A 27,129-nucleotide genomic window follows, 5' to 3' on the forward strand; every position below is an offset into this window, starting at 1 on the left:
CTGCAAAGCCTCTTGGCAGTCTGTTAACTTGGCCAACTCAGATGCTCGTTACCTTTAACACAGATGGCACAATCTCTGATGGGTGCTTTATGTTTGCCTGCAAAACCAGGCACTCTTTAAGATGCTCCGAGCTCCTTAGAATGACCATTCACTTTAAAAAAAAAAAAAAAAAAAAAGGGCGATTGCCTGCTTATCAGGACACATTTCCTTTATGCAGTGAGGACGGAGCCAGGCAGAATGAACACTATCCCTTATTTTAACCCCTGGGGTAACTTATTACAGTGCCATTTTACTCGGCGTGCTCTTTTAATACTGATAATGCCAATAGCTTGAGCAAATAAACTGCAACTTTCCTGCGGTTCATTCTTTGGGAAAAGGTCGTTCACCCTGTGCTGTAAATGGACCCACTAAAGAGGTGTGTTTTTTTCAGGGACCGGAGCAAACCTCACCTGTTGGACTAGCCTTCACGCATGACTCAGGAGCAGAGTGAATCACAGCCCGTAGCACTCGGAGAGGAGGAGGACGACGGGCAACCTTGTCACCGTAGGAAGGCGCTGACGGGTGCTCAGGACAGACGTCTTCAGACGGCAGGGCTCGCAGAAGAAATGTAGCTGCCCCTCTCCTGGGAACTGCGTGTTTCTGGTGAGTTAGCTGGGATTAGCTGACATTCCTGGTGCGCTAGCTGGTGGGTTAATTTATAGCTATTGTTAATGGGTTCGTTTCTTTTGGTTAGGAAGCTCAGCTCCTCATAATTTTAAGTAAAGGCTGCATGACATATTTAAGAAGAGAATGAATGGGAAGGGAGAAGCAGGCTGGGATAACTCCTGCATATAAACAGCCTGGAAAATACCTAATATAACTTAGATTTGCTTTTTAACTTCTGGCTTTACAAAGGTTGAAAAATACTTGTCTGCTTTCTTGTTTCAGTGTTTTAAATACTAAACATTTTTAGTGTGTTCTTTAAGTGAACTCAGTCCTCAATGTACCTTTACATATACAAACCCGTCCATCTGTGTCTCCACGGTGTGACACTGTCCTGTGTGAATCCCAAAGACAGGGCATCCCAGTTGGATAGAGTATTTGGAGTAACTGTCACATTCTAACACAGTCAGTTAAGATAACTATCAGAGAGACAGCCTGGAGGGCAAGAGGACACTAATTTACAAAGACTGGGACACTGTAAGCATAAAGTGTAATGAGTACAGAGTAGGAGGATCAGCAGGACATTGTCATCCTACCAGAGGCTGTGCTTCATCATCTTTTCAGATTTATTTTTTTTTCCATCTTAGTAGTAAGAAGCAGTCTCTTGCCATTTTGCTGTATTTTCTTGAGGTATCATAGGATGCCACCAAATTCCACAGATTCTGGTTTTGAACCAGAGGATTTGGGATGGAAGAGGTGAGTAACTCCATTTATGAAGTACATGCAGCATAGAGCTGCAGCTTGCACGTCAACATCCCATTTGAAAATAGGAAGTAAAAAAAAAAAAGAAAAAAAAAAAAGGATGACTGTTCAGGAATGAATATAAACTCAAAACAGCATGGGCAAAATGTTTTCTTGAGAGCTACTGGCCTGTTTGTTCCTTCCACCTCCTTCCAAACATGCCTAAAATGCATGAACTTTCTCTTCTTTGACTTCTCCATGCTGTACCCAAGCTGGGAAGCACCCTCTGTCTTCACAGGGCTGAGGCTGAGAGACCAAATCCCATAGCTTAGAGAAGCTTAGAGATGTCTAAGGCCTGAATTTATGGGTTTGCCCCATCCAGCAGAGGCCAGAGTGCCTGCTGAGACATGGGCAGGGCAACAGTGGAGAAGGCATCACCCTCTTACCTTGTGTCCTGGAGCAGTGCTCACCCAAGTTGGGATATGGAAAGCAGAGCAGCTCTTCAGGATGGCAGGAGGAGATGACTTTAAAAGATCCAGACTCTCCAGTGGGTGCCCAGTTCAACGTGGGTGTCAAAGATCCTTACAAAAACAGGATTCCTGTAAAGGCTTTTACCTATATTTCCTATTAATACGAGATGGATACCCATTCTGCCACTGTATTTTTCCTGAGGCGCTGCTTTTAGCAGTCCTCCCGTGTGTCCCTGCTGTGCACGACAGTGGCAGTGCAGATACCAGGAGGTAGCCTGCAGGTTGTGAAGCACCTCAGGAGAAAACGAGCAACCTGCATGTCAAATGTTCTTGCTCGAGCAAATGATTAGACAGAAGCCTTGCACGGGAAGACTTTACACGTTCAAGTGGCACTTCTTATTAGGGTGTAGCAGACTTGTAAGTTGGTTTCATTGGCATCAGCACTTTATTTCCTCCTTGCTGTGGAGTGATCCATGTCAATAGCTAAAGCTTACCTGGACTGCAAGGTAATTGGCGTACCTAACTGCGGGGAGCAGCTTTATTCATATTTTCTGAAATACGGAACCAAAGGGGGGCACGTGAGATATTTCGGAGCCCTGTCCTCCAAGCATCGCTAACAGGCAGCTTTCTGGCAGGAGGGAGCAAGCCTGCATGCCTGGTTGGCTATAAAAAGTGAACTTTGAATTGTGAAGACATTGAGAAGGGGGGGTGGAAATAGTAGCAATCATTAGGTCTATAACCGATAGGACGAACGCTTGCCTGAGGAGTCAGCAGGAGTGTTATTGACACGCCTGGCGCCGCGGAACATGCTCGCGAGTGATTTCCAGGGAACAGTTTTAGGAAGTGAGGGGCCATGCTACGAGTGAGAATGAAAGTTGTGAGTATCAGGCAGTCACACAGGTCTTGGTCTTCATATAATAATTAATCGCCTGTGGGGCCAGCGTGTTGTTCACCTACGAGCGGGTGACGGTTCAGATGAGGCCAGCGAGCAGTGACAGCAGCTCTGCTCTCTCGTGGCTGAGCAGTGGGCTGGGTAGGTCCAACCTTACTGTCACGAGGTAGCTTGCAGTGGACGATTTTCCTTGTCCCTGAGCCCATTCCTTCCCTTGGCAGTCATTAGTCCTCCAGGGAACACCCTAGTCATCAGTGCTAGCCCTTGCTGAGAGCCTGTGCTCAAGCCTCTTCCACCCACAAGTAGCTCGGCTCGGGGACCACCAGCTGGGTGGCCACATATTGGGGTTCAGGTGTCAAAACGCCTATGCCCAAGCTGTTCTTTTAGGGGCAACGTGGACGTAACTGCCCGAGCTCAGTTGGCCTTGCCTGTGTCATGCACTGGGAGGGCAGTGCAGACACAGCCAGGCTACGGGGACAGGGCCAGGGGGGCTGGGAAGCCCTCTGCTCTGCTCAGGTCCTTCCAAAGGAGGCTGAGGAACTGAGTTGGACAAGCAGCTATAAAAGCTGGACTGATGCCATTGACAAATGAGGGACTAAAGGTCAAGGAGGAGCTTTCTGCTTCCCTGAGGGATGGGAGATACCTTTGCCTCAACGGCAAGCTGGCTAGTCCTCCTCTTGGAGCTGAGACCTCTGCTTCCTCGTCTCCACACCCTTATTCTGCCATCCCCGGGCCGTCAGCAGATCATCACTGCCCACAAAATACGTATTCTCTGGGATCATGGCAGGGGAGCGAGGAAGGAGCCAGGTTATTTGGGGAGGGGCTGGCTCCCACCTGTACAGGGTCACCCAGGCGAGGGGTCCCACCCCAGCCCTGTGCCAGACCCCAGTGGCTCCCAGAGCCATTGCCTGTGTCTGCACCCCATCCTGGCAGCAAAAACTCACATCTGCAGAAGAAAAGAGATGGCCCAGCTGCACAGGGACATCAGGTCCCCTGTCTGAATACAAAGCTGGAGCAGGGAGGGGCATCAGCATGAGCACAGGGTTGTTTAGAAGATCGTCACTTCTAGTTGTACTCTTGTCTCATCTTCTGTAGACACCAGAAAAGGAACATGCTGGCTCACTCTCTCCACTCCCTCTGCGTGATAACGTCAGGGCACCACTGATAAAACCCGTGGCACTGCACAGTGGGAGCTACAGGAACGTACTGTGAGGTTGTTCCTCACCTCTCACCTCTCTCTTTCCCAGGCATCCACACACTGAACGAACGCTGGTGAAGTCGTGATCCATCCGAGCTGCACGTACAAATATGAAGATACTCTGGATAATCCCCTTTTTCCTGCTGCAAGGTAAAGGCTTAGAGGACAGCAGTGTGGGTGAAGGCAGCGACACATGCCAAGGCTGAGCCTCTTCACAGATTCTCACCCACTCTGAGCTCAGCAGGGGCCACGACACAGCGTTGTGTGCAGGGCAGGCTCACAGGAGCTGGAGGCACACGCGTGAGAGTCAGCAGCAGCCTGACCATGGGGAAAGCTGCACCCTAAGCCTTTGCTCACAGCAGTATTGCAACCTCTTTGACACCAGGGAAGACACCTGATGGTCACAGAGGTGACACACTCATGTTGTGACAGGGTGGCCACGCTCACGTTCTGGTTTCTTTGCAGACACAAAAGCTTTTCTGATGAAGAATGCCAAAATCAAGCTGTGTTTACAAGCCAGCCCGATGGACGAGAGTTTACTGCTGGAGGACTGTGACCCAGATTCAGATTTCCAGAACTGGTCTTGGCAGGGTGATTCCTTGAAGAATCACGGCACACAGAGCTGCCTCTCTGTGCTGGAGGACAGCGGGGTGCAGACAAGCCCCTGTGACAGCGCAGCTTCCACGGGCTGGGACTGCTCCAACTCATTGCTCTCCCCTCTGGGCAGCAGCCAGAGCTACCTGGTGGCAAGCAGGAAAGGAGTTAGTCTTGATAATGTGAGAGGCCTCAAGGCTCAGTGGTGGCAAGGTGTCACGGAGCGGAATGTCTGTGAGGAAAAAGCAGGTGAGTGCTGCCCACCAGGTCCCGGTGGTGCATCTGCACTGCCAGGGAAGGTGGGAGGGCACAGTCAGCGTCTTTCATTGCAGTGAAACACCTCTGTATCTCTCTGTTCTTCTCCTCCACAGCCAGGGCAGTGCAAGACAGCTACTTCTATGCAGCCCTCACCAGCACGCAGGTGTACGACCACACAGCATACAACTCCACCCTCGTGGTGGGTATGGATCCAGAAGAGCTGAGCAATCTGCTGTGGTTCTTCCGCACAGAAGACCGTAAGTCCTGCAGATATTCCTGGGCTGAGTCCAAACAGAAATGCACAGTCCTTGGCCGGGAACCCTCCTGCCTAACAGAGGTGCCTGAGGGAATTATCTGAGGAGGTTATTTACCCCAGGTGTATAAACCCTCGGCCTCACCTCCCAGAGAAGCAGGCCATGGGTGAAGTCAGGCCTGGAGCTGTGCTGTGGCAGGGTCTTCTCCCAGAGAGGGCTTCAGCCTCTTTCCAGGCATGTGCTGCCAAAAGAGCAAAGGTCTGAGATCACCAGTGATTTTGGCAGGGTGACGGGAGGGGATCAATATGAGCGGGTCAGCGCCCCGAGGGTCAACTTCAAAGCCACAAAACTCAAGGGCAGAGCATCTGCTGCCATCCGCGCTGCACATCCCGTATTCTGGGGCAAAATCCACCTTGCTGAGCGTGGCGGTGGTGAGAAAGGCTGCAGAGAGGAGGGTTTTTTAGAGCAGTGCTCGTGGTGGGGTGCTGCACCTCTCGGCCTTGCTCCCACCCTCGGGCACAGCCTCTCACAGCTTTCAAAAGTGGAAAACCCATGTGGGGCAGATTAATGAGCTTGGAAAGCACCTGGCTGGGCTCTGCAGACCCCTGCTCTGTGCATGCTAACACTGCCTCTCCGTCCTTCCCCCAGCATCATCGTGGAATTACTCCGTCCTCGCGCTTTCCTTCGTGGCCACGATTTTGGGTCTTGTCCTCCTGGGCATTAACATTACACGAAACAGGTGAGTGAGGAAAATTCGGGTGTGGTGGTGCACTAAGGACCTCAAACAGATGACATGGGGGGTTGGCTGGGCAGGAACAAGCACTGAGGGATGGAGAGAAGAGCAAAGACAAACTTCCTTTGACCCCTGCTTCACCATAAAACCTTCCCTACCTTCCTGCTCTCCTCATGTGCCACTCAGAACATGCACCTTCATTTCTCTGTGCCCTGGATCCTCACCAGTAAAGCATGTGCAAAAGCACTGGCCAGCCCAAGAGAGGTTTTGGGAGGAAAACGCTGCTAAATGTGTGTGTTTGGGGTGCCCTCCCATAAATATAGGGGCACACAGGACTGAAGCAGAACTCCCCAGCCATCTGCAATCCCACAGTGCTTTCAGCCCTGCATCTGAGGAGTAACTCGCTGCCTTCTGGAGTGAGAAAACACACGAGGGGCCGAGCTTTCACACTGAGATAACCCTAAAAGAGATGCTGCAGGTCTGCCTGGCCATCCTCTTGTTTTAACGATGGCTCGCTGGGTGTCACTGCCTTGCTTTAAGCAGCGTGGTGCGCTGTGCTCTCCAAGTGTAAACACTAGGGCTGTGTGTACTCAGACACTTCAGAGCACTTTGGTGACACAGCGTGGCTGGCAGCTTTTCCCCTAAGCAGCTAACGCCTTCCCGGGGCCAAGCACGCAAAGGGATGGATGTAACAGCACCTCGGGCACGTGCCCCAAACGTGGGCCGAGCTCGCTGCTTCTCCCCTTATCTCTTTTTCATGTTTTTCCTGCAGGAAGAGGAAGATCCACATGTACAAAGAAGCAGTGCAAGCTGCCCAGCAAGCCGAGCTGGAAGCCAAGCAGGCCCTGATACCGGTGCAGGAGTACAGCCCGGGCAGCCCGCAGCCGCGGGAGCCGGCGCTACAGGAGGAGAGGGCAGGGGAGGTGCTGGTTCAGTGGAAGGACGGGACGGTCACCACGCTGTACAAGGAGAGCTCAGAGGATGCCATGTAACAGCGGCTGGGGTCCAAGCATTTATCCTCAAAGGAAAGCATCAAAATGTCTCGATTCACACTGAAGATGGGGAAATTTAACAATGCAGTTTAGCCTGGGGAGGGGAAAAAAGAAAAAAAAAAAAAAAGAAAAAAGAAAGGAAGCAGCAGAGCTGCATCAGCAGAAGTAGCTCTGGACTCTCAGAGCCGTGCCTCCCATATTTGAGCTCCGTCTGGGTGCTCTTTACCCGCTGCTCTCAGCTGCCTCCAGGCTTCCCTCCCTCCAGCATCGCCCCCTCGCCCAGATGCCACCCGCCTGCGCTGGCAGGGCTGGGGCTGAGGCACCAGGGGCTGGGGGCTCGCCACGGTCAGCTGGGGAACAAGCCCTCAGGAAAACACCGACACCGAAGCAGAGGAGGGTTTGCTCTTTTCAAAAAGTCATCTTTATTAAAATATTTGCCAAAGTTGATCGAAATCCCCTATCGAATCTCTCTCTACGTCGCTAAGGTCATATATATATATATATATATATTATGTATATATGTACAAATGTCTTGGGGGTGTTTCACTCTGCAGATCCGTGCAACTCCAGGGAGAAGCAGAACATTTGTCCTGGTGCAGCAGATGAGCTCCAACACACAGCCCTTGGCCTGGGCACAGACAGAGCCTGGTCACGGCGCACGGTGCTCTGTGTTAGGATTGTCTTCACGCCCCTCACAGGGCGCACGCAGAGGCCACGAAATAATTTAAGACATTTGGGAAGTACATCACACCAGTCTTTTAAACAAAAAGCTTTTAGGAACGCGTCCTGGTCAGTGAAGCCTCTCTCCGTGCAAAGCCTTTGAAAAGGAACGCTGTCGTATAAAAGTTGGTTAAAAAAAAAGAAGCTATTTTGGTACGAGTTATTTCAATGCATGGGAATCAATTTTAGGACACCTGAGACCTTTGGTCGGCTGTAACATTATCCGCCACTTTCCCGTTCAGGTTAAAAAAGAAATTCCTCTTATTGCTTGGCGAGGGGACCTGTCAGGTGAACGACACGGGCTCCTCTGTGTCTGGGGATTGCTTCATCCTTCCTGGGCTCCCCACCTCTGCCTGACGGACTCCATCCAGCACACGGCCCCGGGGTCAGCCCTCGCCCTCCCAGCGATGCTTCCCGGCCCCGGGAGGTGCCCAAATCCGCAGATGCATCGCCCAGGCAGGGCTGTGCACGTGTCTACGGGACAAGGTCCCCTCTCCCGATGCTCCCAGCCCCTCACAGAGCCGGGGGACGGGGATCTCTCACCACTCCCTTGCGCGGGGAAGCGCCTTAAAATATCTTGAAGCCTTTCAGCAAGGTGAGCGTGGGCGCTTTCCTCTTGCTCTGAGCCCGCGAGGACTTGACGGTGACCAGCTTGGCCTGGGCCACCGAGGGGATTTCCTTGTAGTTGACGGTGGAGAGGGTGTTGAGGGTGCAGCTGGCCAGCCCTTGCCGGGTGGCCAAGGTGGCCGGGGTGGCCACGTGCAGGCAGGGCCGCTCCTCGGCGATGAAGAGGGGCCGGAGGGGCTGGCTGCGCTCCGCCTCGCGCCGCACCTCCCGCACCGCCTCGTGGAAGACGTGCTGCACCGCCGCGAAGTCCTGGCACGCCGACACCTCGTAGAAAAGGCACCCGAACTTGCTGGCCAGCGATGTGCCTTCAGCTTTGGTCACCTGCCTGCGGAAGGGGGACGGGGGACGATGGGCGCAGCCTCGCTCGGGGTGCTCGTCCTGGTGGCGTGATGGCGTGGGAAGGGGAGAGGGGCAAGTCCACGTGTCTTGGGGCACGCAGGGGACAAAAAGGTGTGCCAAGGGAGGATAAAGGGGGCTGGGGGTGATGGCAGGGCCAGCACATCCCTGTGGAAAGGGGACAGGGCAGGTCCCACAAGCAGGACCTTCTGGGGATGGCCAAATCAGGAAGTTTGAGTCGAGGGCCAGCAGGACACAAGCTCAGAGTGTCCCAGTGCAGCACAAACGGCCCGCAAGGAGCTGGAGCTCGAAGCCCAAAGCATGCTGACGCTACCTCATGACACAGCTGAAAAAACATCCCACCGAAAGCAGGGGTGGGCTCCATGCCAGCGCATCCCCCCGTGGGCGGCAGAGCCCGCCCCGGATACGCACGAGGATGCGACAAATGCCAACGCGGGTGGAAATAACCACAAAAAAAAAAAAAAAAAAAAAAAACCTCAAATCTGAGCTTTTCACCCAAGTGGGAGGGATCCGCGAGCAATTCCCCAGCGGGATAAGAGGGGCTGCAGGTACCTGTACTGCTCCATGTCCAGCTTGTTGCCCAGCAGGAGCACGGGGCTCTCGTGCTGGCAGCCCCGCGCGTGCCGGGCGAGGACGTCGAGGTAGCGGCGGCAGCCCTCGAAGCTCTCCCTGTCGTCGATGCTGTAGACCACCAGGAAGGCGTTGGCCCAGCACAGGTAGCGCTCGCAGTTCCCAGGACCGTCCTGGGGGCGAGAGGAGCGGGGTGAGAGCCGGCCCCGTGCAGCTGGAGGCACGGGGAAAGCTGCCCGGCCCCTCACCTGGTCGGCGGTGTCCATCACCTTCAGCAGCACGGGCTGCTGGTCCACCAGCTCCTCCGAGGTGTAGGTGTCCTCTGCAAGGGAAATGGGGCCGTGAGGATGGGATGGACGTTCCCCAACACCCAGCAAAGCCCTGGCTGGGTGGGATGTGGTGGGCAAAGCTCCTGGTGAGGAGCGTCCTCTCGCCTCGCTCCTTCCTACACGGGCGTTATTTGGGGTGGCCGGAGGTGGGCGCAGCGGCGATGCCGCTCGGCAAACCTGGTAGGGGGCAGCTTTCTCCTACTGCATGCAAAAAGTAAGATGGGATTGATTTATTTTCGCTCTTTAGGACCGAAACAGCTCAGCACCTTCTGCCCTCGTTTCGCTGGAAATTGGGTCCCCCTCCAGCCTCACACCAGCAGCATCCTCAGCACCTCCAAACCACAGCAGCCAAAACCCCCCTAACTCCCTCAGCTCCCTCCAGGGTTCACCCCCATGAGATTTCCCCAAAATCTGTGGTGGGCTGATCACCCCCCGTCCCCTCTGTGGGCTCCTATGGGGACGGGAGGAACCCCAGCACAGCCACCGTGGCTGCGCCCTGGCTCAGCCCTTATCTAAATAGGACCCAACGAGATAAAGCCCCTGCTGAGGGCTTGCCACGGAGCTGGCTTCTGAGAAATCAGGCAAAAGCAGCAGCTCCTTTCTTTAGAAATGGGTGCAGGGCTTTAGGAACAGGGGGGCTCCCGTGGGGTGCCCCAGCTGGAAGCTGCCCTCTCCCGGCTGGGTCTTAGGGGATGCGTTTGGGGAAGGTTTTGCCATGGGAAGACGGCAGAACCGCCGCGAAACCACAAACAAGATCTGAATAAAGGATTTTTCCTTCTTTCCTAAGAGTTATGAGGGGCTGGAGCTGGTTCCTGGACGGGGTCCATATCTCCCTAATGTCCCTGATAAATCATTTACAGTTCTTCACTGCGCACTGGAGGCAGGCCTACGAAAATAGTTATTAATTACTCAAACGGAGCAGAAAAAAATGCCCAGACCCTCCTGCTGCACAGCACAGCCCCCGGGGATGCCGGCTCCTACACATCCCCTTCTCCTGCAAAACACCCCAAAGAGTGAGCAGGAGGCACGGGTACCCCCAAAACCCCCCCAAAATTGGGTTTTGCCTCTGGCACGGAGATGCAAGGAGCTGATTTTCCCTGTGGGATGTGCCCAAGGGGCGAGCACCGCTTTCACCGCTGTTTTTACAGGCTGGTTTGGGTCAAATCCAGCCCTTCTTTTGCTTTTCATGTCTTTATTTTTTTTTCTTTTCTCCTTAAATGCCATATTCGTGGGAAACGTGGGAAGGGTGCTCTGCCGGAGCACATCGGGGACATGCAGGGAAAAAAACAGGGAGGGGAGAGAATCCCAGAGATGGTGCCTTACCCAGGTTGGGATCATACTCGCTGATGAACCTCTTGGTCAGAAACTTCACCGTCAGGGCTGCGGGAGGGGAAGGGCTGGGTGAGGACAGCAGCGCCCCATGAGCCCCCGTGGTGCCCCCACTCTGTCACCCCCCCCTTCCCAGCCAAAATGCACCTCTTCTCCCCAAATCCTGCCCGCCTTTCCCACAAGAGCCTTGTGGATAATAAATAATAAAGCCATTCTGGGTTATTTTGGGAGGTTTTCGCACCACTGGTGGGGCACAGGGAGGGTTTCTGGGCTCCAATGCTTGGGGACCCACGCAGCCCTCCCCAGCAGGACCCGCTCAGCCCCCGCCTGCTGGCCCCGATCTGCACAAGCGGAGATGCTGCTGCTACCCTAAACGTCCACAAATAACCCTAAAAAAAAAACCCACAGGCATTGCATGCAAAGCAAACGAACCCAGCCACGGCCGTGGGCCTGACCCAAAAGGCTTTGACCCGCTCCAGGAAGATTGCTGAGAAACTTTTTCCTCTCCCAAACATGAGGAAAAAAATAAAAAATAAAAAATAAAAAATTCTCGGGGCTGGTGCACAGCATCGGGGCAGGGATGCTGCAATGGGGCAGGAGCCGGGAGAGCAGGGTGCTGGGAGCTGAAGCTGGGTGGGCACCCAAGGGTGCCGAAAAGCCCAGGGCAGCGTTGGGCAGCCCGGGGGGCGCGTCGGTGCCCGCTCTCACCTGACTTGCCGGCCCCTCGGCACCCCAGGATGGCCACGTTGCACTCGGCGAGGGGGCTCTGGGGCGGCCGCTCGGCTCCAGCCCGGGGCTTGCCGAACATCGAGGACATCCTGGGTCCTGCGGGAGAGAGCAGGGGGGACGTGGGGACCCTCAGCCACCTCCCCGCCAGGCAGCAGGGACGCAGCCGCTCTCACCACCCGGCGAGGGGATGCGCTTGCCTCCAGCCGCAGCCCCCGGGGCCAAAAATCAAGACAGGGACCCCCTTTTCCACCCTCTACCCGCGGAGAAAGAGAGGAAAGCAGCCTCCCACCTGTGCCTCCGAGGCTCGCCGGGTGCGTGGAGGCCGCGGCGGGGCTGGGGGAGCAGCGGCCCCTGCGCCGCCCGCGCTCCCAATGAATGAGGCAGGCGGAGGCGAGCGCTGCTCCCACCGCTCGCGCCCCAGCCAAACTCCTTGTAAGGCAAGCTGCCGCGCCGGGGCCGGGCTGGACACGCGTCCCCAGCTGCCCCAAGGACTGTCCCCTTGGTGCAACGCCCCGGGGAGGGCAGCCCCGCAGACCCCCAGCAGCAGCAGGGTGCCCACTGGTGCCCAGCGGCGCTTGGCGGGGGGACCATCGCCAGCATCGCCTCCATGGGGACCCCCCAGCTCAGCTCCCGGTGGCCACTTTTACATGTCCCCTTCCCCAGCACCTCGCTGGGACCCTACAAGCCCAAAGCAGAGCCTGGCTCCCCCCCCCAGAGCCCTGCAGCACCCAGGCTGAGGCCGGCACACTCATTGCACCTCCCGTGGGCAGACGCAGCGCACGGGAGCGCGGTGCCAGCACGGCCGCCGTCCTCCCCGGCTCCTTCCCTGCAAGAAGCATTCGGGCACGGGCACCGCCTGCCGCTGGCAGGCTCAGCGGGGGGGAAAAAAAATCTCCTTTTTCCACCCAAAAATACGCGATCCCAAGGGGAGGACTCACCGCCGCTGTTGACCGCGCCGAGCCATCAGCCCAACGGGCTCCAAAAGCGAGGAGGAGGAGGAGGAGGGAGCTGAAGTCAGCGTTGTCATGGCAATCGCAGCCATTTGGGATGGGGCTCAGCGCCCGGCACCGCCCGGGCAGGATGCGGCCCCCCAGGGGGTCGTGGAGGGGCTGGGGTCGCCCTGGGGGGCACGGGGGCTGCTGCGGCCGTGCGGGGCTCTGCGCCGCTGGGATGATTGCCCGGTAGCGCACGGAGGATATTTTTAAACCCTCCCAAAATAGTTTGTGACCGTGGAAGCCCCTGCAAGCCTCGCTGCTGTCCTGGGAGGGATGGACAAACGGACAGGGTCAGTCCCCTGTGGGAAGCAGAGCCCCTCCAGGGACTGATTTTGGTGGGATGGCAGCAACCCCCCTGCCCCAAATCGCCTTTGGGCACAGGTGGAGTGTGCTTCGAGGCATCAGAGCCAAATTATTTTTATTCTTTTTTAAGCCATTCAAGATCTTCTGGCAGAGGTTGCCATAAAGCAGCCTGCCGTCGGGGTGCTGTGGAACTTTGTCCTCTGCCCGTGTGGGGGCTTTGGGGGGAACCCAGTAGGGCCACAGCACTGCCACCCCCTGGCACCCCACTGCTCCATGCTGGGACACCCAAACCAGCCAGAATAAAGAGAAAGAGACAAAATGCCTCGGGGCAGGGCAGGCTGCTTGCCTTAAATTATGGCTCTGAAGTAATCAGGGGCTGCAGGTGGTGCCTGCCCTCCTCTGCACCCCGCAGCGGATGCGTAACGGGATTTCTAACCAGAAAAAGCTGTGAACAGCACGCAGATGAGCAACATGCCACAAACGACACTTTTCTTCTTCTTTTTTTTTTTTTTTCTTTACTCACAGGTGGCTTCGTCTCCACCCGCAGCCCCTCCAGGCTCTGCTGCATCTGGGTGCTGCGGGGCGAACCCCAGGGGGCTCTCATTTTCGGGCAGTTGTGCACTTCATTTCTATTTCCACGGGGTCCCCAAACAAAGCACACGTTTTCATTGCTCGTGTGCCAGGGATGAATTTTGCCCCTGTTGCTCAAGTGTCTCCTACCTAAGGGAGACCCAGGGCCTGTTCGCAAAGGGAAGCTCCCCCGTAAACATCTCTCCCTGCCCTTGGCCACGCAGAGCCCCTTTCCCACGGCCGGGCTGGAAGGCACCGAAGCTTGCTGACGTCCCTTACCCCCCCGTGATCATAAAACTGATGTTTGCAAGGGAAAAAATAGTACAGAGCCCTGCTCTTCCCGGCAGCGCGGCCCAGCTGGACGACAACCACGTGGAGCCCTCCCCGTGATGCCCGGCGCCTGCGGTGGGAAGCGGCCCCTTGGGGTCTCACGGGGAGGATGCCCCAAATCGCCAGCAGCCCCACCGTGACCCGCAGACCCCGCCGGAGACCCCCCTGCCTTTAGGGTGGGCGGCGAGCGCGGCGGATGCCTTGGAAAGGGGCCGCTGGCTGCCCGCGGGGCCGATCACGAGCCGGGCTATCTTTAGCCGAGGGGATTTATATTACAAGCGAGCGGCGGCAGCACGGCAAAGACGCCCAAGGGTGGAGGAGGCCTCCGGGCACGGCGAGGAGGAGCATCGGGGGCTGTCCCCTTGCCCCCCGAGAGCCGGGCGAGGATGACCCCGGAGGAGGACGGCGCTCGGGCACCGGCCAGCGTGCGTATCCGTGTGGAGGGGCAGCTGTTCTCGGTGGAGAAGGCCGTGCTGGTGGAGAGCAGCGAGTATTTCCGTGCCCTGTTCCGCTCGGGCATGAAGGAGAGCAAGCAGGAGGAGATCGTGCTGGGGGAGCTGAGCGCCGCCGGCTTCCTCGCCATGCTGCGGGTGCTGGCGGGCGAGCGGCCGGTGCTGGGGGGCGAGGAGACCTTCCAGGCGGTCGAATGCGCCGCCTTCCTGCAGGCCAAGCCCTTGGCCAAGTACCTGATCAACACCATCAACTCTGACAACTGCATCCTGCTCTACCAGGCCGCAGCCATCTTCGGCCTCCTGGACCTCTTCCACCGCGCCGCGCTCTACATCAGGGACAGCTACACCGAGCTGGAGGACTACCTGGACTGCCTCTCCGCCGACCTGCTGGCCTACGTGGAAGCCCTCCTGCCCAGCTCCTTCGTGGCCGTGGGAGCCCACACTCCCACCTTCGAGTTCCTGGAGGACCTCTCCAGGACCATCTGCTACCTGGACGAGGAGGCCAACACGTGGAGGACCCTCTCGTGCCTGCCGCTGAGCGCCAGCACGTTCCTAGCCGGCATGGCCACCATGGACAACAAGATCTACATCGTGGGGGGCGTCTACGGGGCCAGCAAGCAGGTGGTGGAGAGCAGCTTCTGCTACGACGCCGACACCAACGCCTGGAGCGAGTTCCCCAGCCCGCACCAGCTGCGCTACGACGTGCGGCTGGTGGGCCACGAGGGCTGCCTCTACGCCATCGGCGGCGAGTACGAGAAGATCTCGCTCAAGTCCGTGGAGCGCTACGAGGTGTCCTCCAACACCTGGACCTTCGTCTCCGACCTGCCGCAGCCCAGCTCGGCCGCGCCCTGCGCCCAAGCCCTGGGGCAGATCTTCGTCTGCCTGTGGAAGCCGCTGGACACCACCGTCATCTACGAGTACGAGAGCCAGCAGGACGCCTGGCTCCCCGTCACCGAGCTGAAGCGGCAGCAGAGCTACGGGCACTGCATGGTGGCCCACCGCGACAACCTCTACGTCATGCGCAATGGCCCCTCGGACGACTTCTTGCGCTGCGTCATCGACTGCTTCAACCTGACCTCGCGGCAGTGGACGGCTCTGCCCGGGCAGTTCCTGAACAGCAAAGGAGCCCTCTTCACCGCCCTCATCAAGGGCGACACGGTCTACACGGTCAACAAGATGCTGACGCTCCTCTACTCGGTGGAAGAGGAGACCTGGAGGTTCAAGAAGGAGCGGGCGGGTTTCCCCCGCAGCGGCTCCCTGCAGACCTTCCTCCTGCGCCTGCCGCGGCGCGACCACGACGTCGCCACGTAGGCGGCCCCGGCCCACCTCAGGGTGCTCCCCTCGCGCCTGGCCGCTCCCCTGGGCTCCTCTCTTCCTCTGCGGAGCTGTGCCCAGGTCCACGGAGGTGGCGCGTTGGACCTGGAGGTGACGCTGGCCCTGCCAGAGGGGAAGGGGCCGCGGGATGTCACAGCAGCCGTGCGCCAAGTCCCACCAAATGTGAGCCAACGGCGTGCAGGACCCTGTGGCTCCTGCAGAGGACGGGCTCTGGAGAGGTGCAGACGTTAGGTTGACCGATTTTGGCCCCGCTCTGAAGGTGCGCAGCGTCCCTCCTGCTCTCTGCTCCGCTGGGAAATCAGTCTTCACATCCTGGAATTAAAGGGAAAGCTGTAAAAAAGCCCTGTGGTTTTCATTACTCTTCTCTTGTGGCTTTTTTTTTTCCTTTTTCCCTTCAGAAAGGGAAATACCTCCGAAGGGGGGACCCACGTCAGCGCTCCCTCCTGTCCCCTTTGCTATCCGACCACACACCAAATGCTTTCTCAGCTGCGGCTCCGCTCAGAGCTGCTGGCAGGAGCACGGTTCCCAGGCAGCCCCGAGCTCCCCGGGGAGGCACCGGCTGCACCCGGGATAGGGGGACAAAGGGGCACAGGGGGATGGAGGGGAGAGACCTCAGAATTGGGGTTTCTCTCCAAAAACCTGCATGGGGACAGGCCGTGCTCTGGGGTGAATGGGTACCTCTCTGGGAAGCATCCCTCCTGTCCTCGAGGGCACCAGCCAGCTGCTGACTCCTCCAGGGAGACACAACGCAGAGACAGGGGCTAGCTGTCCTCTTTTATAAGCCAGAGGGGGCTTTTTAGGACATAACAAACCTCGGAGACACAGAGGGTGTGAAAAAGGGAAGGAGAGGACAGGTGCCCAAGTGTCCTCAGCTGGCAGAGCTCCGTTACCAGCTGAGCCATCCCGGTCAGCCACAATCCCAAAATGCTGGAGGCTGTCAGACCCCTGCCAGCTCCTGGCTTTGCTCTGGGGATGTTCAGAGAAGGGTTGCCCTCGCCTCCCTTGGCAAATGCTTTGTGCTGCTGTCCCTCGGGCGGGATAGGGACAGGGAATTAAGCTGGCAGCAGACCCCAAATATCGCCCATCCGGGCTCCCGTGCACCAGGGTGCCCCTGCTCCCCTCCCCTGGGGGTCAGGGCACACCAACTGGGATGACTCCACTGCTCACACTGCTGGCCCTCGCCAAGTTCTCAGCATTTTCGAAACAGACTGCATTTGAGAAAAAAACAACACCAAAATAAACAAGAAAACCCAAGCTTGCCATCAGCACCCATCAGCATCAGCTGCCCCGTGCTGGCTCCCCACGACAAGGCTGCCTTCCCCCTCCTTCCCCTCGGGTTTGTTTTCTGTAACCTCCTGTGTTACCCCAGGAGGAATTCGGAAGAGCTGAGCACGCTGCAAGCATAAATCCCATCGAGTCAAATCCCTGCTCCCTTCCCAGACGAGGCCAATTAACATTTCGCGCTGTCTTCTCCCAACTGGAAGCAGCGCACGGGAGCACGCTGCTTTAAACCACGTTAAGCTGAAGAGCGGGCTTAAAGCCTCCATTAAAATAAAGTTAAAATCATTTCTGTTACTCAAATATTTATGGCAGCTTCTGTGACTAACCCAAGACAGTTTAACTTGGCAGCCTCTCCCATTCCTTCCAGCTCCGGAACAACCGAGCCGTGCAACTTCTCCCCCACCTTCGGGCACTGTTTTCCCAACAGTTCACAGGTTTGCAAAGGGAAAAAGATCTTTTTTAAGTGGAGCACCTGATGGAAAAGGCAAGCCTTGGCTGGCACTGGGGAGCGGGGCATGGACGTTCCCAAGAGATGAGTAACTTGCTTGCATCCGTCCACCCAGACCGCGGTACAGAGCGTAACACGAGGCAATTTTTAGAGGGAGAAAAAAGATGCTGTTTGTACCTCTGCAAGCAGGGGGGGAAAAAAAATCACGAGCCAGCGTGAGAGGCTGTTCTGCCTTTGCACAGTGAGTGGGCACGATGCTGCAGATCTGCTTTGCTGCTCCAGAATTTAGCACTCGATGTTACGCGGTACTGGCACGAGCGCAGCGCCGTTATCTGCCCCTCCGAATCTTAATGGGGTTTTGCTCCGCCAAAGCTTGCAGCCGGAGCCGAGGCGATCTATCTAATCACAGCTTAACCTTTTGCAAGTTTCTGCTGAAGGTGACATCATCTTGGCAGGGAGGAACGTAACGAAAAGCTGTCTGTAGAATGGACTTGCCTTATAAGGGCCGTATCGAAAAGAGAAGCTTGTGTAACCCGAGCAAAGGCTCCTGCAGGAAAAATGGATGGGAGCTCCCACCTGCTGCAAGGAAGGCAAGACGCAGCCAGCCTCCACGGATGGATGGGGTGGGATGGGATGGGATGGGATGGGATGGGATGGGATGGGATGGGATGGGATGGGATGGGATGGGATCACCACCCCATGCTCCATCAACCAATTTCCCCGTTCTTTTCCTTGCAGGATATCTCCTGGGGCCACACAAGGAGGTGCCTCACTTTGCTTTTCACTTACATTCATGATGTTGCAGGCATTAAACGCCCATCCTTGGGTATGGACAGGTCAGTTCCCCCAAAATCTGGATGCAAAGTGTCCTCTTCGCTCTGCCACTGGGCAAGGATAGAGGCATTCATGGAGGGCTACACCTGCGTGCATTGTTTTGAGAGCTACCCAAAGAAGAGTGGAGCAGGGACACGTTGTTTGAATTTGATTAATGCATTTTAATGCACTGGGCAAGGAGATTGCTTGGAAAGAAACAATGGAAAAGTGGTAAATACTTCGCAACTAATTAATAAGAATTGTCCCTCATACGTTGTGCCAGTTGGCATTTTCATAGGAAAAGACACCGATACGTTTTTATAAGAACCCCTCCAAGCACCTTTACTCAAAGAAATTGCATCTGTATCTAATTCACGGGGAAATAATGTACTTTTATATGAAAATACTACCCATCATTACACTGCCAAATCACGAGACACATCCTGTACGATGGTGAGCTGAAGCTCCCAGTCTCTGTACTTAGTTACACACAAAAACTCCCCCAGGCATCCAGATTTTCCTGATCCCAATGTTTGTGCTTAACCTAATTTTGAGCCACTGTCTCCGCAATTTAGGGAAGCATCCCCTGAATTTGCCTAATGAAAGGCAGAGCTGAGCCAGTCCTTCATCTCCCTGCTCTGATTTCGTGAAGTTTCCTGAGCATGAAGCCTTGCACAAGCCGTTTTTCATTGTGCTGGGTAAAAGCAGTGTCTCAGTTACCTAGAACAACGGCAGCCTGTTTCCCTTCCAAACCCTTCACCGAGCTGTGCGTTTTTCTCAAGTTTCTTGTTCAGAAGGAGACACCAAGTCGATCCGGCTAGGTTTCGATTACAACACCCAAACGTCATGAAGTCAGCTGAGAATCTTCCCAAGAAAGGAAGAAGCGGTGTTTCTGCGAAAGCACTCGGCTTTTATGAAAACACCCTCTCCTGATGATTTATATCACCGCGCGTGGCTCTATTTGTAAACACGGCGCTGCCTAAACGAGCCGCAGGAGCTGCGCGTTCCCCAGGTGCAGGGAGAAGGCTGGCTTTCTGCTTTCACACAGCCTAAAGGAAAGGCAGCTTGGATCTCCCCCCCCCCCTAATCTAAACAGCAGCGTTGTTCGAGGGTGGATGTGTGTGGGTGAGGAGATAAACACTGCCGACGCGAAGCCTCGGCGCAATGACAAACTGGCGCGTGATGGATGTCCCCGGATGAGATGAGAACCCACGCTGGTGAGCTGCTGCTTGCTGCCCAGGAGGGGATGGAGCAGCAGGATGAGTGCTGGGTGTCCTGGACGGAGCTGCCCGTCGGTGCTGGGCGCCTTCACTGCCTCTTCATCATGAGCTCTTCCAGCGCCTTGTCTCTCTGGTTGCCGCAGAGCAGGAGGACTTCTTTGATTTCGTTCTGCTGGAAGCCCATGTCGTTGAACTGAGCTAACAAGTGCAGGAATTCAGCTGCCTGGAAGGGGGAGGAAGAGAAAGGGGAGATTTTATCGTCAGGATGCCTTCAGTGCACCATTTCAGCAGGCAGGGCTGGATGATCCCTCAGGGCTGTGTTACTGCTGAAGGGCACCGCAGCTCCCGCTGCCAGAGCAGATCAAGGGAGCAGGCCAAGTGCTAGTTTTACAAAGTCTTTCTTTAGGCAACTTTAAAAAATAGGAAACAGTTAATGAAGTCGGCCTCTAACCTCACTTATTCCTTATAAAGTTTAATATGAATTCCAGCCGCGTGTTTGCATTGCAGAACTACCGCAGCAGACCGAGGAAAGCAGCCTGCAATTCATTTCTTCTGCTTCCCCTCTTGCTCAGCCTGGGCCTCGCTGCAACACCTCACCCGGGCCCTGTCCTCAGCAAGCCTCAACCTCCCAGATTCAAGGATCAGGCACCATCCCGGTGCTGAATCCCTCGTCGGAGGCGAGCAGGGTGATGCCACGTGCCGTGACAGCCGGTATCACGTCCGACAGCACCAAGGTGGCTCAGGGATTTCCTCTACCTGGCTCTGTGCACCGTGCAGGTCCTTCTAATCTTAACTGCCAGCAGCCGAAATGGGAATGCTGGTGGAGAACAGAGCAGGGGACGCGTGGTCCTGCACCTGGGACACGCCGATGGGCAGCCAGGAGGCCGGGAGCACGGATGGTGGTGTGCCTGGGGATGGGATTCACACCGGGGCTGTGCAAGCATCATACTCGCACAGCAGGGAGAGAACAAGGAGGGAGACAATCCTCTGCGAGCCCTTATGGCCATGCAACATCATCCTGGGGGCTTGAGCCCGGGCTGCAGGGTGTGTGGGCTCACTGCTGGCCGAGCACCAGGCCCCGACCCGGCAGGAGGCTGCACAGGAGGCAGGCAGGTGGGACAAAAGGCTGGGCACTGCGCCGCTCTGACCTTTTTCTCTGAGTACTGGAACATTTCCATGGCCTCCTCCACCTGCCCTTCCTCGTAGCCCTGCTTCAGCAGCCGGTCGCAGGCCCGGAGGTAGCCCAGGAACTGGAGGAGAAGACGAGGAGGGTTAAACCCAGGGTGGGAACAGAGGGACGCGGGGGCAGAGCAAACATCTGAACCATCCGGAACACCAAGCAACCATCTGAAAGCTGTTTTTTTTTATATATATATATTTTTTTTTTTCATTAAGCAGAGCCTGCCTGGGTGAAATGCCAGGTGCACGCTGATCCCTAACCCCTGCTTCCCTTTGATGCTCCCAGCCCTGGGCCCCTGCGGGACCCGTGCGAACCCCCCCAGCCCCAGGGGAGGGCTGTGTGCTGTCATTACCGAAAGCAAACAGTTATTTTTGGCTTTCCTCATTGTTCTTGGAGTGCTGACAGCACAATTCCCAGCGGTATCTTTGGAATACCACGAGAATCATTCACTGTCCAAAAACATGCGTGACAGATAATAATTAATGAGCTATACAATAGTGGAAAAAAAATATATATGGAAATGGCTGCTTGGAGAGACGGTGAGGAGCCCAGGGGTCTCCCCAAAACCGTGTCTGCTTCATCCAAGGAGAGGCTGATTCATATCTCCCAGACCTCCACCCTCTTCAGCTGCGCTGTAGCCAAGGAGGAGGATGCAGTAAAAGACCATAAAACACACGAAAAGGCCAAAAAAAGTCCCTCAAATGCTGAGCTTATATAGCTTGGCTAAACAGCTAGTCCCCCTGCAGCAGGGTAAGATATTTTTTTTTTAATGTAAGCCTTAAAGAGTGGGTTTTCAACTCAGACACAAGTTATTCACTGGTCATTGGCATTCATAACCTGGTGAGATTTTCCTCACTACCTTACTAACTAAAAAACCAGACCATGGCTGCATTTTCTTGCCCTGTTACAGGGAGAGCTGCTCCCCACGTTCAGAGCCCAGTGCAGCCAGGCTTGGCAATCCGACACGCTGCTCGAAATCTGTCCCGCTGTCAACTCCGCGATTTTTATCATTAAAGAAAATACATCTATATCCTCAAGACTAAACAAAAACAGGTTTTTAAATACTTCGACCTGCTCACCTCCCGGGTTCAGCGCGGGGCTGATGGCTTGCTGGGGAAGCAGCAGGAGGCTCCCCTCGCCCTAGGAGGAGCATGGTGGAGGGCCAGCAAGCTCGGTGCTTGGATTTCCAGTGCAAAAACATGGTGGGGAACGTCTGATGGGCACACAGAGCTGCAGGGAGCTTCTGCACACCCGTAACATTGCCACCTTGCTGCAGCAGCTCTTGGTGATGCCTCAAAGAGGGTCCTTATAACCCACATGGACGTGAAGCCAAGGCCTCAAGCAGGGGTTAGCCTCCCATACCCGAGCACCAAATGTTTCCCCAGTAGCAATTTCGTGGTGAAGGAACGGGGAAACATGGCCAGGGCTGTGTGAACATGTTATTTGGTGCCACCCCTCCAGCACTGAGCCTCCAAGGACACAGCTTCTACAAGTGGCAGTGAGCCTTGGGGAGCCACAGCCGGATGGGGTCAGCGGGTGAAAGGCCTGTAGGAAGCACTGAAGATCACATCAGGGCGACCCTAAGCCCGACAGAGCCTTTTGGAGAAGCTTTTCCACCAAAACTGAGGAGGCATCGCCTTGTTAAGGCAGCAGACTTAGAAAAGTTTGCTAGCTCCCCCAGGGTGGGCTCTGCCAGCTTCGCTTGACACTGCGAAGAAACGGAACAATTTTTGGCTACCATCTGGTGCCACAGTCAATCTTCGTGTTTGAAGCTGTCATCGTCACACGCTGAAACCCCGTGTGACACCAGCAAGCAATGAAGAGCGTCCACAGCCCTTGTTTTTAACTTGAAACATATTTTCCAGGAAGGTCTTGGCCTAATTTGGTAGTTCTGTGCTTGTTATGATCGCCTGAACAGCTAGGCCTTGCTCTTCATCTTGGCTGTGCTGGGCTTAAATGTGAAAGATGGGAACGTCTGGTGGAGAGACCAGGATACAAGGTAGACCCGGTATTTTGGTGCATCAATCACCTCTCCAAGAGAGTGGGAGCCTGTGTGTTCACACAGAAGGGAGCAGACTGCAGTGTTTTTAGGAGGAAATTCTCCTTCACAAGAAAGAGAGACATCGCTACAAAACATGTTTGATGGCCCTCCACAACGACTGTGGGCTGTGCTCTCCCATTTCCCTCTCCCTGCCTACATAGAAACCTTTAATCTTGATGAAATAAAGCTTCCCTTCCCTCCTGGGCTCGTAGCAGCGCTCTCCTGGGGTCCTGGGGAGCTGAGGTACATCAGAAGGAGACAGAAGCTGGGAAAAGACCCAACATCAGAACATCTTTGTATGGCAACCAGAGGCGTGAGTTGGATGGAGCTGCCCCACGCGGCCCCGCACACAGGCAGCTCCCGGGGACACCCACCAACAATGCTCAGTGATGCTCCTCAGCCTGGCAGAGACTCAGGAACTGGGGGCACAGACAGGACAGGACTCAGATACCATTGTAGGAGGAGGTTATACGTTAATTATCTAAACTAAATTCCAGGTTAGGACAGTGGGTTTCTCACAAAAGCTCGGTGGTTGCGCTCGGTGACCCGAACGCGACGCTTGTGTGGAGCCGCTGGTCGCTCCAGCGCAGGCATCTCGAGCTTTGGAGAGCGACCAGGCAAATCCCTGGGGTGTTTGTGTGGAAATCGTCACACCGAGCTAACAGCCGAGAAAAAACGATGTGCAAAAAGTTCCCATATACGGGGGCAGGATCTGCACAGAAGAACGCTGCGCTCTGCGCACCAGATGGGGAGGATGGCAGCACCCGGCCACTATCGCTCGCTGACAAGCTGAGCACCACTCGCTGCACGTTTCCTACAGCTAAGCTGTGGGCATGCCAGCTAACATAAAACCCTGCTTTGACACCAAAATGCAATAAATGGCCGCAATAAATTTTCCCCAAAGGAGAACAGGGCCGCGGGGAGCCCACTCAGAGCAGAAGCAGCAAAGGTGAATCTCTCACCATGGAAAGATGATTTTTTTTTTCCCAAAAAAAACACCAGCTCCACCAACCTGCCCCAGGCTTTGCCTCCCGGTCTTCTGGAGGGTGAGGATGGCTTTGCGGGCCGGGTAGCCCAAGGCGATGACGGGCTCGATGAGGTCGCGCTCCTCCTGGCTCAGCGCCGCGAGCAGGTCGGTCGCCGAATCCGGCTTGGTTTTGCGGGACGCCAGCGGCCGCGCCGGGGGCAGGCAGGTGTAGGGGCTGAGGGACTGCAAAATCAGACAGGACCCCGTGTTGGACAACTGGGATGGGGCCACCTCCCCAAGCCAGCACGGTGGAGGCAGGTGGCAGAGAGCATTGCTCCAGCACTTCTCATCAAGTGTCCTTGTGTTAGTTAGAGCACCACAAGGAAAGTTCCCATAAATACAGCAATCCCCTTCAGGCACGTGCATGCTTTCCCTGCTATACATTTTTTTTTTCCCCAGAAATGGGTGAGCTTGCTGGGAGCAGGACCCTCGGTGCTTCCCCAGCGGCTTGGAAGCAATGCCCATGGAGCCTTGGAGAAGCTGGGACGCGCACCTCCCAAATAAGTGGTTATTACGTGGTTTGGGGGCACCTACAACAATTTAACCACAAGCTTTCTCTCAAAAGAAGACCAGACTTAAATAAATCCATGCCCAGCGACAGATAGAGATCAGGGAAATCAGCACCCAGGAGCACCTCTGGGGGGAGGCCACCAAACCCAGCCTACTTTAAAAAAAAAAAAAAAAGAAAAATCAATTGAAAATTAAGCAGCAGGAAAAAGGAGCAGCTTACCGGGACCGTGGGCTTGTGCTTGCGGATGGGGGGCATGGGGGCAGCCGGCCCTGGAGGGGGGGCTGGCACCAAGCCTCCCGCGCAGGATATGGCCGCTGCCGGCCCGTACTTGAGGCTCCTGTTGTTTCGGGAGCGCTGGGGGAGTGCTGGTGGCTCTGGGAGCCCTCCGTTCTCGGCTGTGGCTCTGTTTAAAGGATGCACCAAAGCAGCCAGCTTCCTCCTGGCTGCTTCCAGCTCGTTCTTCATGTTATTGAATAAAACCAAAGACCGCCTCTGCTTGCCCGTATCCGGGCTTGCTGTCTTGAAGCCGTTCTCCGGAGGCGGCTCCAGCAAGCCAGGCGATGTCTTCGGTCGGATCTGCTGAAAGACGTGCTGGTTTCTCCTCCGGAAAATGTTCTCATCCCGGTCATTTTCTTCCCAGGAGGTGGAGGAATACTCATCATCTTCCAAGTACCCGTCCTCCTCCGGGCGCGCGGCCTCGCTCTCCGTGTCAGAGGCTCTGCCTCTGCCCTGGTCAGCGGCGTTGAGGCTGATGCAGCGCCGCACTGCGCCATCCCGAGCTCTGCCCCCGGTCGTCTCCCTGCCCTCGGCGGCGTCCACGAGCAGCAGCCAGCACGGCGGGGCCGTGGGGACGGTGTCAGTGGTGAGCCGGTGCCGGGAGGTCTGGTGCTGAGAGGCAGCCTCCAGCCAGTAGAGCACCTTTCGTTCCAGCGAGAAGTCGTGCTGAGGGAGAGCAAGGAGCAGCAAGTGAGCACACCCCAAACACCACCACGGTTCAGCGGGTACGGGACAAGCCCCATAATAATTCACCCAGGCCATGTCGTTCCTGTATTAGACCCCACTGGGGATGGCAACGGGCAGCAGGGCTGCAGGGCTGGGCAGCGCCGGCCTCATCCCTATGAGGAACCCTCAACATTTTCACTTGGAAAACATCCAGCTGCGGCGTTATTACTGCTTACAGTCATATTTAAAACTCTGCGGAAAGGGTTTTTTATGCAGGGCAGAGGGGTCGTGTCCGCATCACCCGGCTTCGAACATGTCCGAGCCTCACATCAGGGCACTTGCTGGGAACAAGCAAGCCCTGCGTGCCCCAGCGCTCTCCAAACAAGGCCTCCTCCAGCCCTGGCAGGCACATTCATGGCCCAGGAATGCTGCTGCTACTGCTGTGCCCTGCCCCAGCCACCCTCCCCGAGGAAAACACCATGTGGAGAATGTCGTCCTGTCCCACCACCGCCTGCCTCCAGGACAGACAGACATGTCCCCATGGATCCCCCTGAGGTGGGGCTGGGGGGATGGACGCAGCTCAGCAACACCTCGGCCTGCAGACTGCCACCTGCCTGCTGCTCGAGATTTGAGGAATCCCGAAGGAAATGGAAAAATCTCAAAAATGGTGTTTTCGTGCTGGAGCAGGCCGCAGGAAGCAGAAGGCCCAGGGTGCCCCAGCACAGTGCTCTGACCCCATCTACGGGTGAGACTGCTCGAGGCACTGCCGCACAGTGGCATGGGGTGAGGGGACTTCTGACCCCCTGTGAGCTCCATTTTGTGCTGTGGTGATGTCCCAGTGACCAAGGCCGCTACAGCACCAGGGGTGTTTTCGGCAGCAGTGTAGGACTGGCTGATGAGGAAGATCACAAAACCTCAGAGGAAACAAGTTACCAGCACAGGCAGCATTGCCTGGTCACATCTCCGATAGACTTATTAATATTTATTAAGCATTATAAATTAATGAGATTGTGATGATTACAGACCACAAAATGCTCCCAGACCAAGGCCTAAAATTGGCCCTTTTCAAGAACAAATCAAGCATCCTATCGAGGAAAGACCCTCCATCCATCTCATCCTCAGGCTCGGATGGGATTAAGGAAGCCCAAACCCAACCAGAGCCCTTCCTCCCACCCCCAAAACTCACAGTCCTCACCTCCTCACGCTCCTACTGAACAACAACCGATGGGGAGGACACCAACTCGAAGGTTTTCCTTCCTCCCCTTCCCCAAGACAAGCATCCCCGTCAGCATCCCAGTGGAAGGGGACATGGAAAGGCCAACCCACCATGGTGCTCATGAGGATGTCGGTGCAGTCGGGAAGGTCTATGGCTGGCGCATCAATAAAGGTGTTTTGTCCTGCCAGGTCTTCTTCGAGGCTCTTGGCCGTCCGGAAGGGGACTCCGTCCAGGTAGCTCATTATCACCGCCAATTTCTTGCTGTCTAAAAGGAGGAGGGACAAAAATGTCAATGGAAGGACTGGCACCTGTGAGGAAGTGAGGTAACACTGGCAAATTTTGTGGGGAAGGAGAGAAAACTGAGCTGTTTCAAGGGATCTTTTGGAGAGAGGAAAAACTCTGTGCACACCACCCAGATTTGCAAAGTCTTAATTCCTAGATAGCAGGAAGATTTCTGTGAACTATCCTTTGCCATTTGGAGCTTGAGTCTCCTGACCAAGCTTATGGCTTCATTCAGCATAGAGCCTGAGCATTTTTCTCCTCCGCTTCCACCCCTTTGCCACCCCCATGCATGCCTCATTGCTTCCCCATGCAAGGCACTGAGCCCTTTTCCCAGCTGTAGAACAGAAACCGCTCTACAGAAGCTTCTGTAGAGCTCCTGCCAGCTCCTCCTAAGGGGAGGAGGAGGTGAAAGAGAAGGAGGAGGAGGAGGAGATCACCTCCCAGTGACCTGGGCTGGGTGGCAGAGATGGCACGTGGCCGCCACACCACTCCGAGCCATCACGTGGAGCTGCCACACCAGGGGAACCATCCCCGTGTCGCTGTGTTACTGGGCTGGTGTCCATTGCTCTACCCAACACAGAGCTACAGAAGCACCTGCATTTTATTCCTATTTTCTACCTTTATTCCTATTTCCTACCTTTATTCCTATTTTCTGTTTCAGTAGCTTTTGCCACGGTTCACGCTGGTGCAAGCCACGGTGTTAGAGGGATGCTGAACGAGCCATTTTAAGGGGAGATTAGCTTCTAAG

The 27,129-nt window shown here is 55.8% G+C and overlaps 4 protein-coding genes and 1 long non-coding RNA gene across 6 annotated transcripts; 2 read left to right on the plus strand and 3 right to left on the minus strand.

The window, feature by feature from the left end:
• Window positions 1-432: 432 nt before the first annotated feature.
• On the plus strand, window positions 433-7,221 carry SLC51B (SLC51 subunit beta). Its single transcript, XM_084532608.1, has 6 exons — window positions 433-642; window positions 3,993-4,093; window positions 4,409-4,786; window positions 4,909-5,052; window positions 5,698-5,788; window positions 6,555-7,221. The coding sequence occupies exons 2-6, from the start codon at window positions 4,054-4,056 to the stop codon at window positions 6,772-6,774; spliced, it is 873 nt and encodes a 290-aa protein (XP_084388734.1). The 5' UTR covers window positions 433-642; window positions 3,993-4,053; the 3' UTR covers window positions 6,775-7,221.
• Window positions 546-1,953, minus strand: LOC311442895. The gene is made up of 2 exons (XR_014696940.1): window positions 1,830-1,953; window positions 546-682 (listed from the first exon to the last, which is right to left on the minus strand). It is a non-coding gene; the product is annotated as an uncharacterized lncRNA (long non-coding RNA).
• On the minus strand, window positions 6,770-13,146 carry RASL12 (RAS like family 12). 2 transcript variants are annotated; one of them, XM_084532609.1, is made up of 6 exons: window positions 12,374-13,146; window positions 11,415-11,531; window positions 10,701-10,757; window positions 9,297-9,370; window positions 9,031-9,221; window positions 6,770-8,446 (listed from the first exon to the last, which is right to left on the minus strand). In XM_084532609.1, the coding sequence occupies exons 2-6, from the start codon at window positions 11,521-11,523 to the stop codon at window positions 8,062-8,064; spliced, it is 816 nt and encodes a 271-aa protein (XP_084388735.1). In that variant the 5' UTR covers window positions 11,524-11,531; window positions 12,374-13,146; the 3' UTR covers window positions 6,770-8,061. The 2 variants fall into 2 exon arrangements, with proteins under 2 accessions (XP_084388735.1, XP_084388736.1); XM_084532610.1 differs by lacking the exon at window positions 12,374-13,146 and adding an exon at window positions 11,725-12,336.
• Window positions 13,147-13,289: 143 nt separating this feature from the next.
• On the plus strand, window positions 13,290-15,750 carry KBTBD13 (kelch repeat and BTB domain containing 13). Its single transcript, XM_084532611.1, has one exon. The coding sequence runs from the start codon at window positions 14,020-14,022 to the stop codon at window positions 15,394-15,396; it is 1,377 nt and encodes a 458-aa protein (XP_084388737.1). The 5' UTR covers window positions 13,290-14,019; the 3' UTR covers window positions 15,397-15,750.
• Window positions 15,751-18,160: 2,410 nt separating this feature from the next.
• Window positions 18,161-26,514, minus strand: UBAP1L (ubiquitin associated protein 1 like). Its single transcript, XM_084532620.1, has 5 exons — window positions 26,210-26,514; window positions 24,161-24,883; window positions 23,416-23,613; window positions 20,331-20,432; window positions 18,161-19,405 (listed from the first exon to the last, which is right to left on the minus strand). The coding sequence occupies exons 1-5, from the start codon at window positions 26,339-26,341 to the stop codon at window positions 19,271-19,273; spliced, it is 1,290 nt and encodes a 429-aa protein (XP_084388746.1). The 5' UTR covers window positions 26,342-26,514; the 3' UTR covers window positions 18,161-19,270.
• Between the last annotated feature and the right edge of the window lie 615 nt (window positions 26,515-27,129).

The sequence above is a fragment of the Aythya ferina genome (genome assembly GCF_964211825.1).
Source record: "Aythya ferina genome assembly, chromosome: 11".
Classification (NCBI taxonomy): Eukaryota; Metazoa; Chordata; class Aves; order Anseriformes; family Anatidae; genus Aythya; species Aythya ferina.

Bases quoted from the DNA above. Each gene is read 5' to 3' on its own strand.
- RASL12 (XM_084532609.1), bottom strand. From the start codon at position 11,523: ATGTCCTCGATGTTCGGCAAGCCCCGGGCTGGAGCCGAGCGGCCGCCC. The intron at 10,758-11,414 runs GTGAGAGCGGGC...CCCCTCCCGCAG, and splicing joins CCGAGGGGCCGGCAAGTCAG to CCCTGACGGTGAAGTTTCTG. The intron at 8,447-9,030 runs GTACCTGCAGCC...CCCCTTCCGCAG, and splicing joins CTGGACATGGAGCAGTACAG to GCAGGTGACCAAAGCTGAAG.
- KBTBD13 (XM_084532611.1), top strand. From the start codon at position 14,020: ATGACCCCGGAGGAGGACGGCGCTCGGGCACCGGCCAGCGTGCGTATC.
- UBAP1L (XM_084532620.1), bottom strand. From the start codon at position 26,341: ATGAGCTACCTGGACGGAGTCCCCTTCCGGACGGCCAAGAGCCTCGAA. The intron at 20,433-23,415 runs GTTGGTGGAGCT...CTTCTCCTCCAG, and splicing joins GGAGGCAAAGCCTGGGGCAG to TTCCTGGGCTACCTCCGGGC. The intron at 19,406-20,330 runs GTCAGAGCGGCG...TCCCCCTTCCAG, and splicing joins TCCAGTACTCAGAGAAAAAG to GCAGCTGAATTCCTGCACTT.
- SLC51B (XM_084532608.1), top strand. From the start codon at position 4,054: ATGAAGATACTCTGGATAATCCCCTTTTTCCTGCTGCAAG. The intron at 4,094-4,408 runs GTAAAGGCTTAG...GTTTCTTTGCAG, and splicing joins CCCCTTTTTCCTGCTGCAAG to ACACAAAAGCTTTTCTGATG. The intron at 4,787-4,908 runs GTGAGTGCTGCC...TCTCCTCCACAG, and splicing joins TGTCTGTGAGGAAAAAGCAG to CCAGGGCAGTGCAAGACAGC.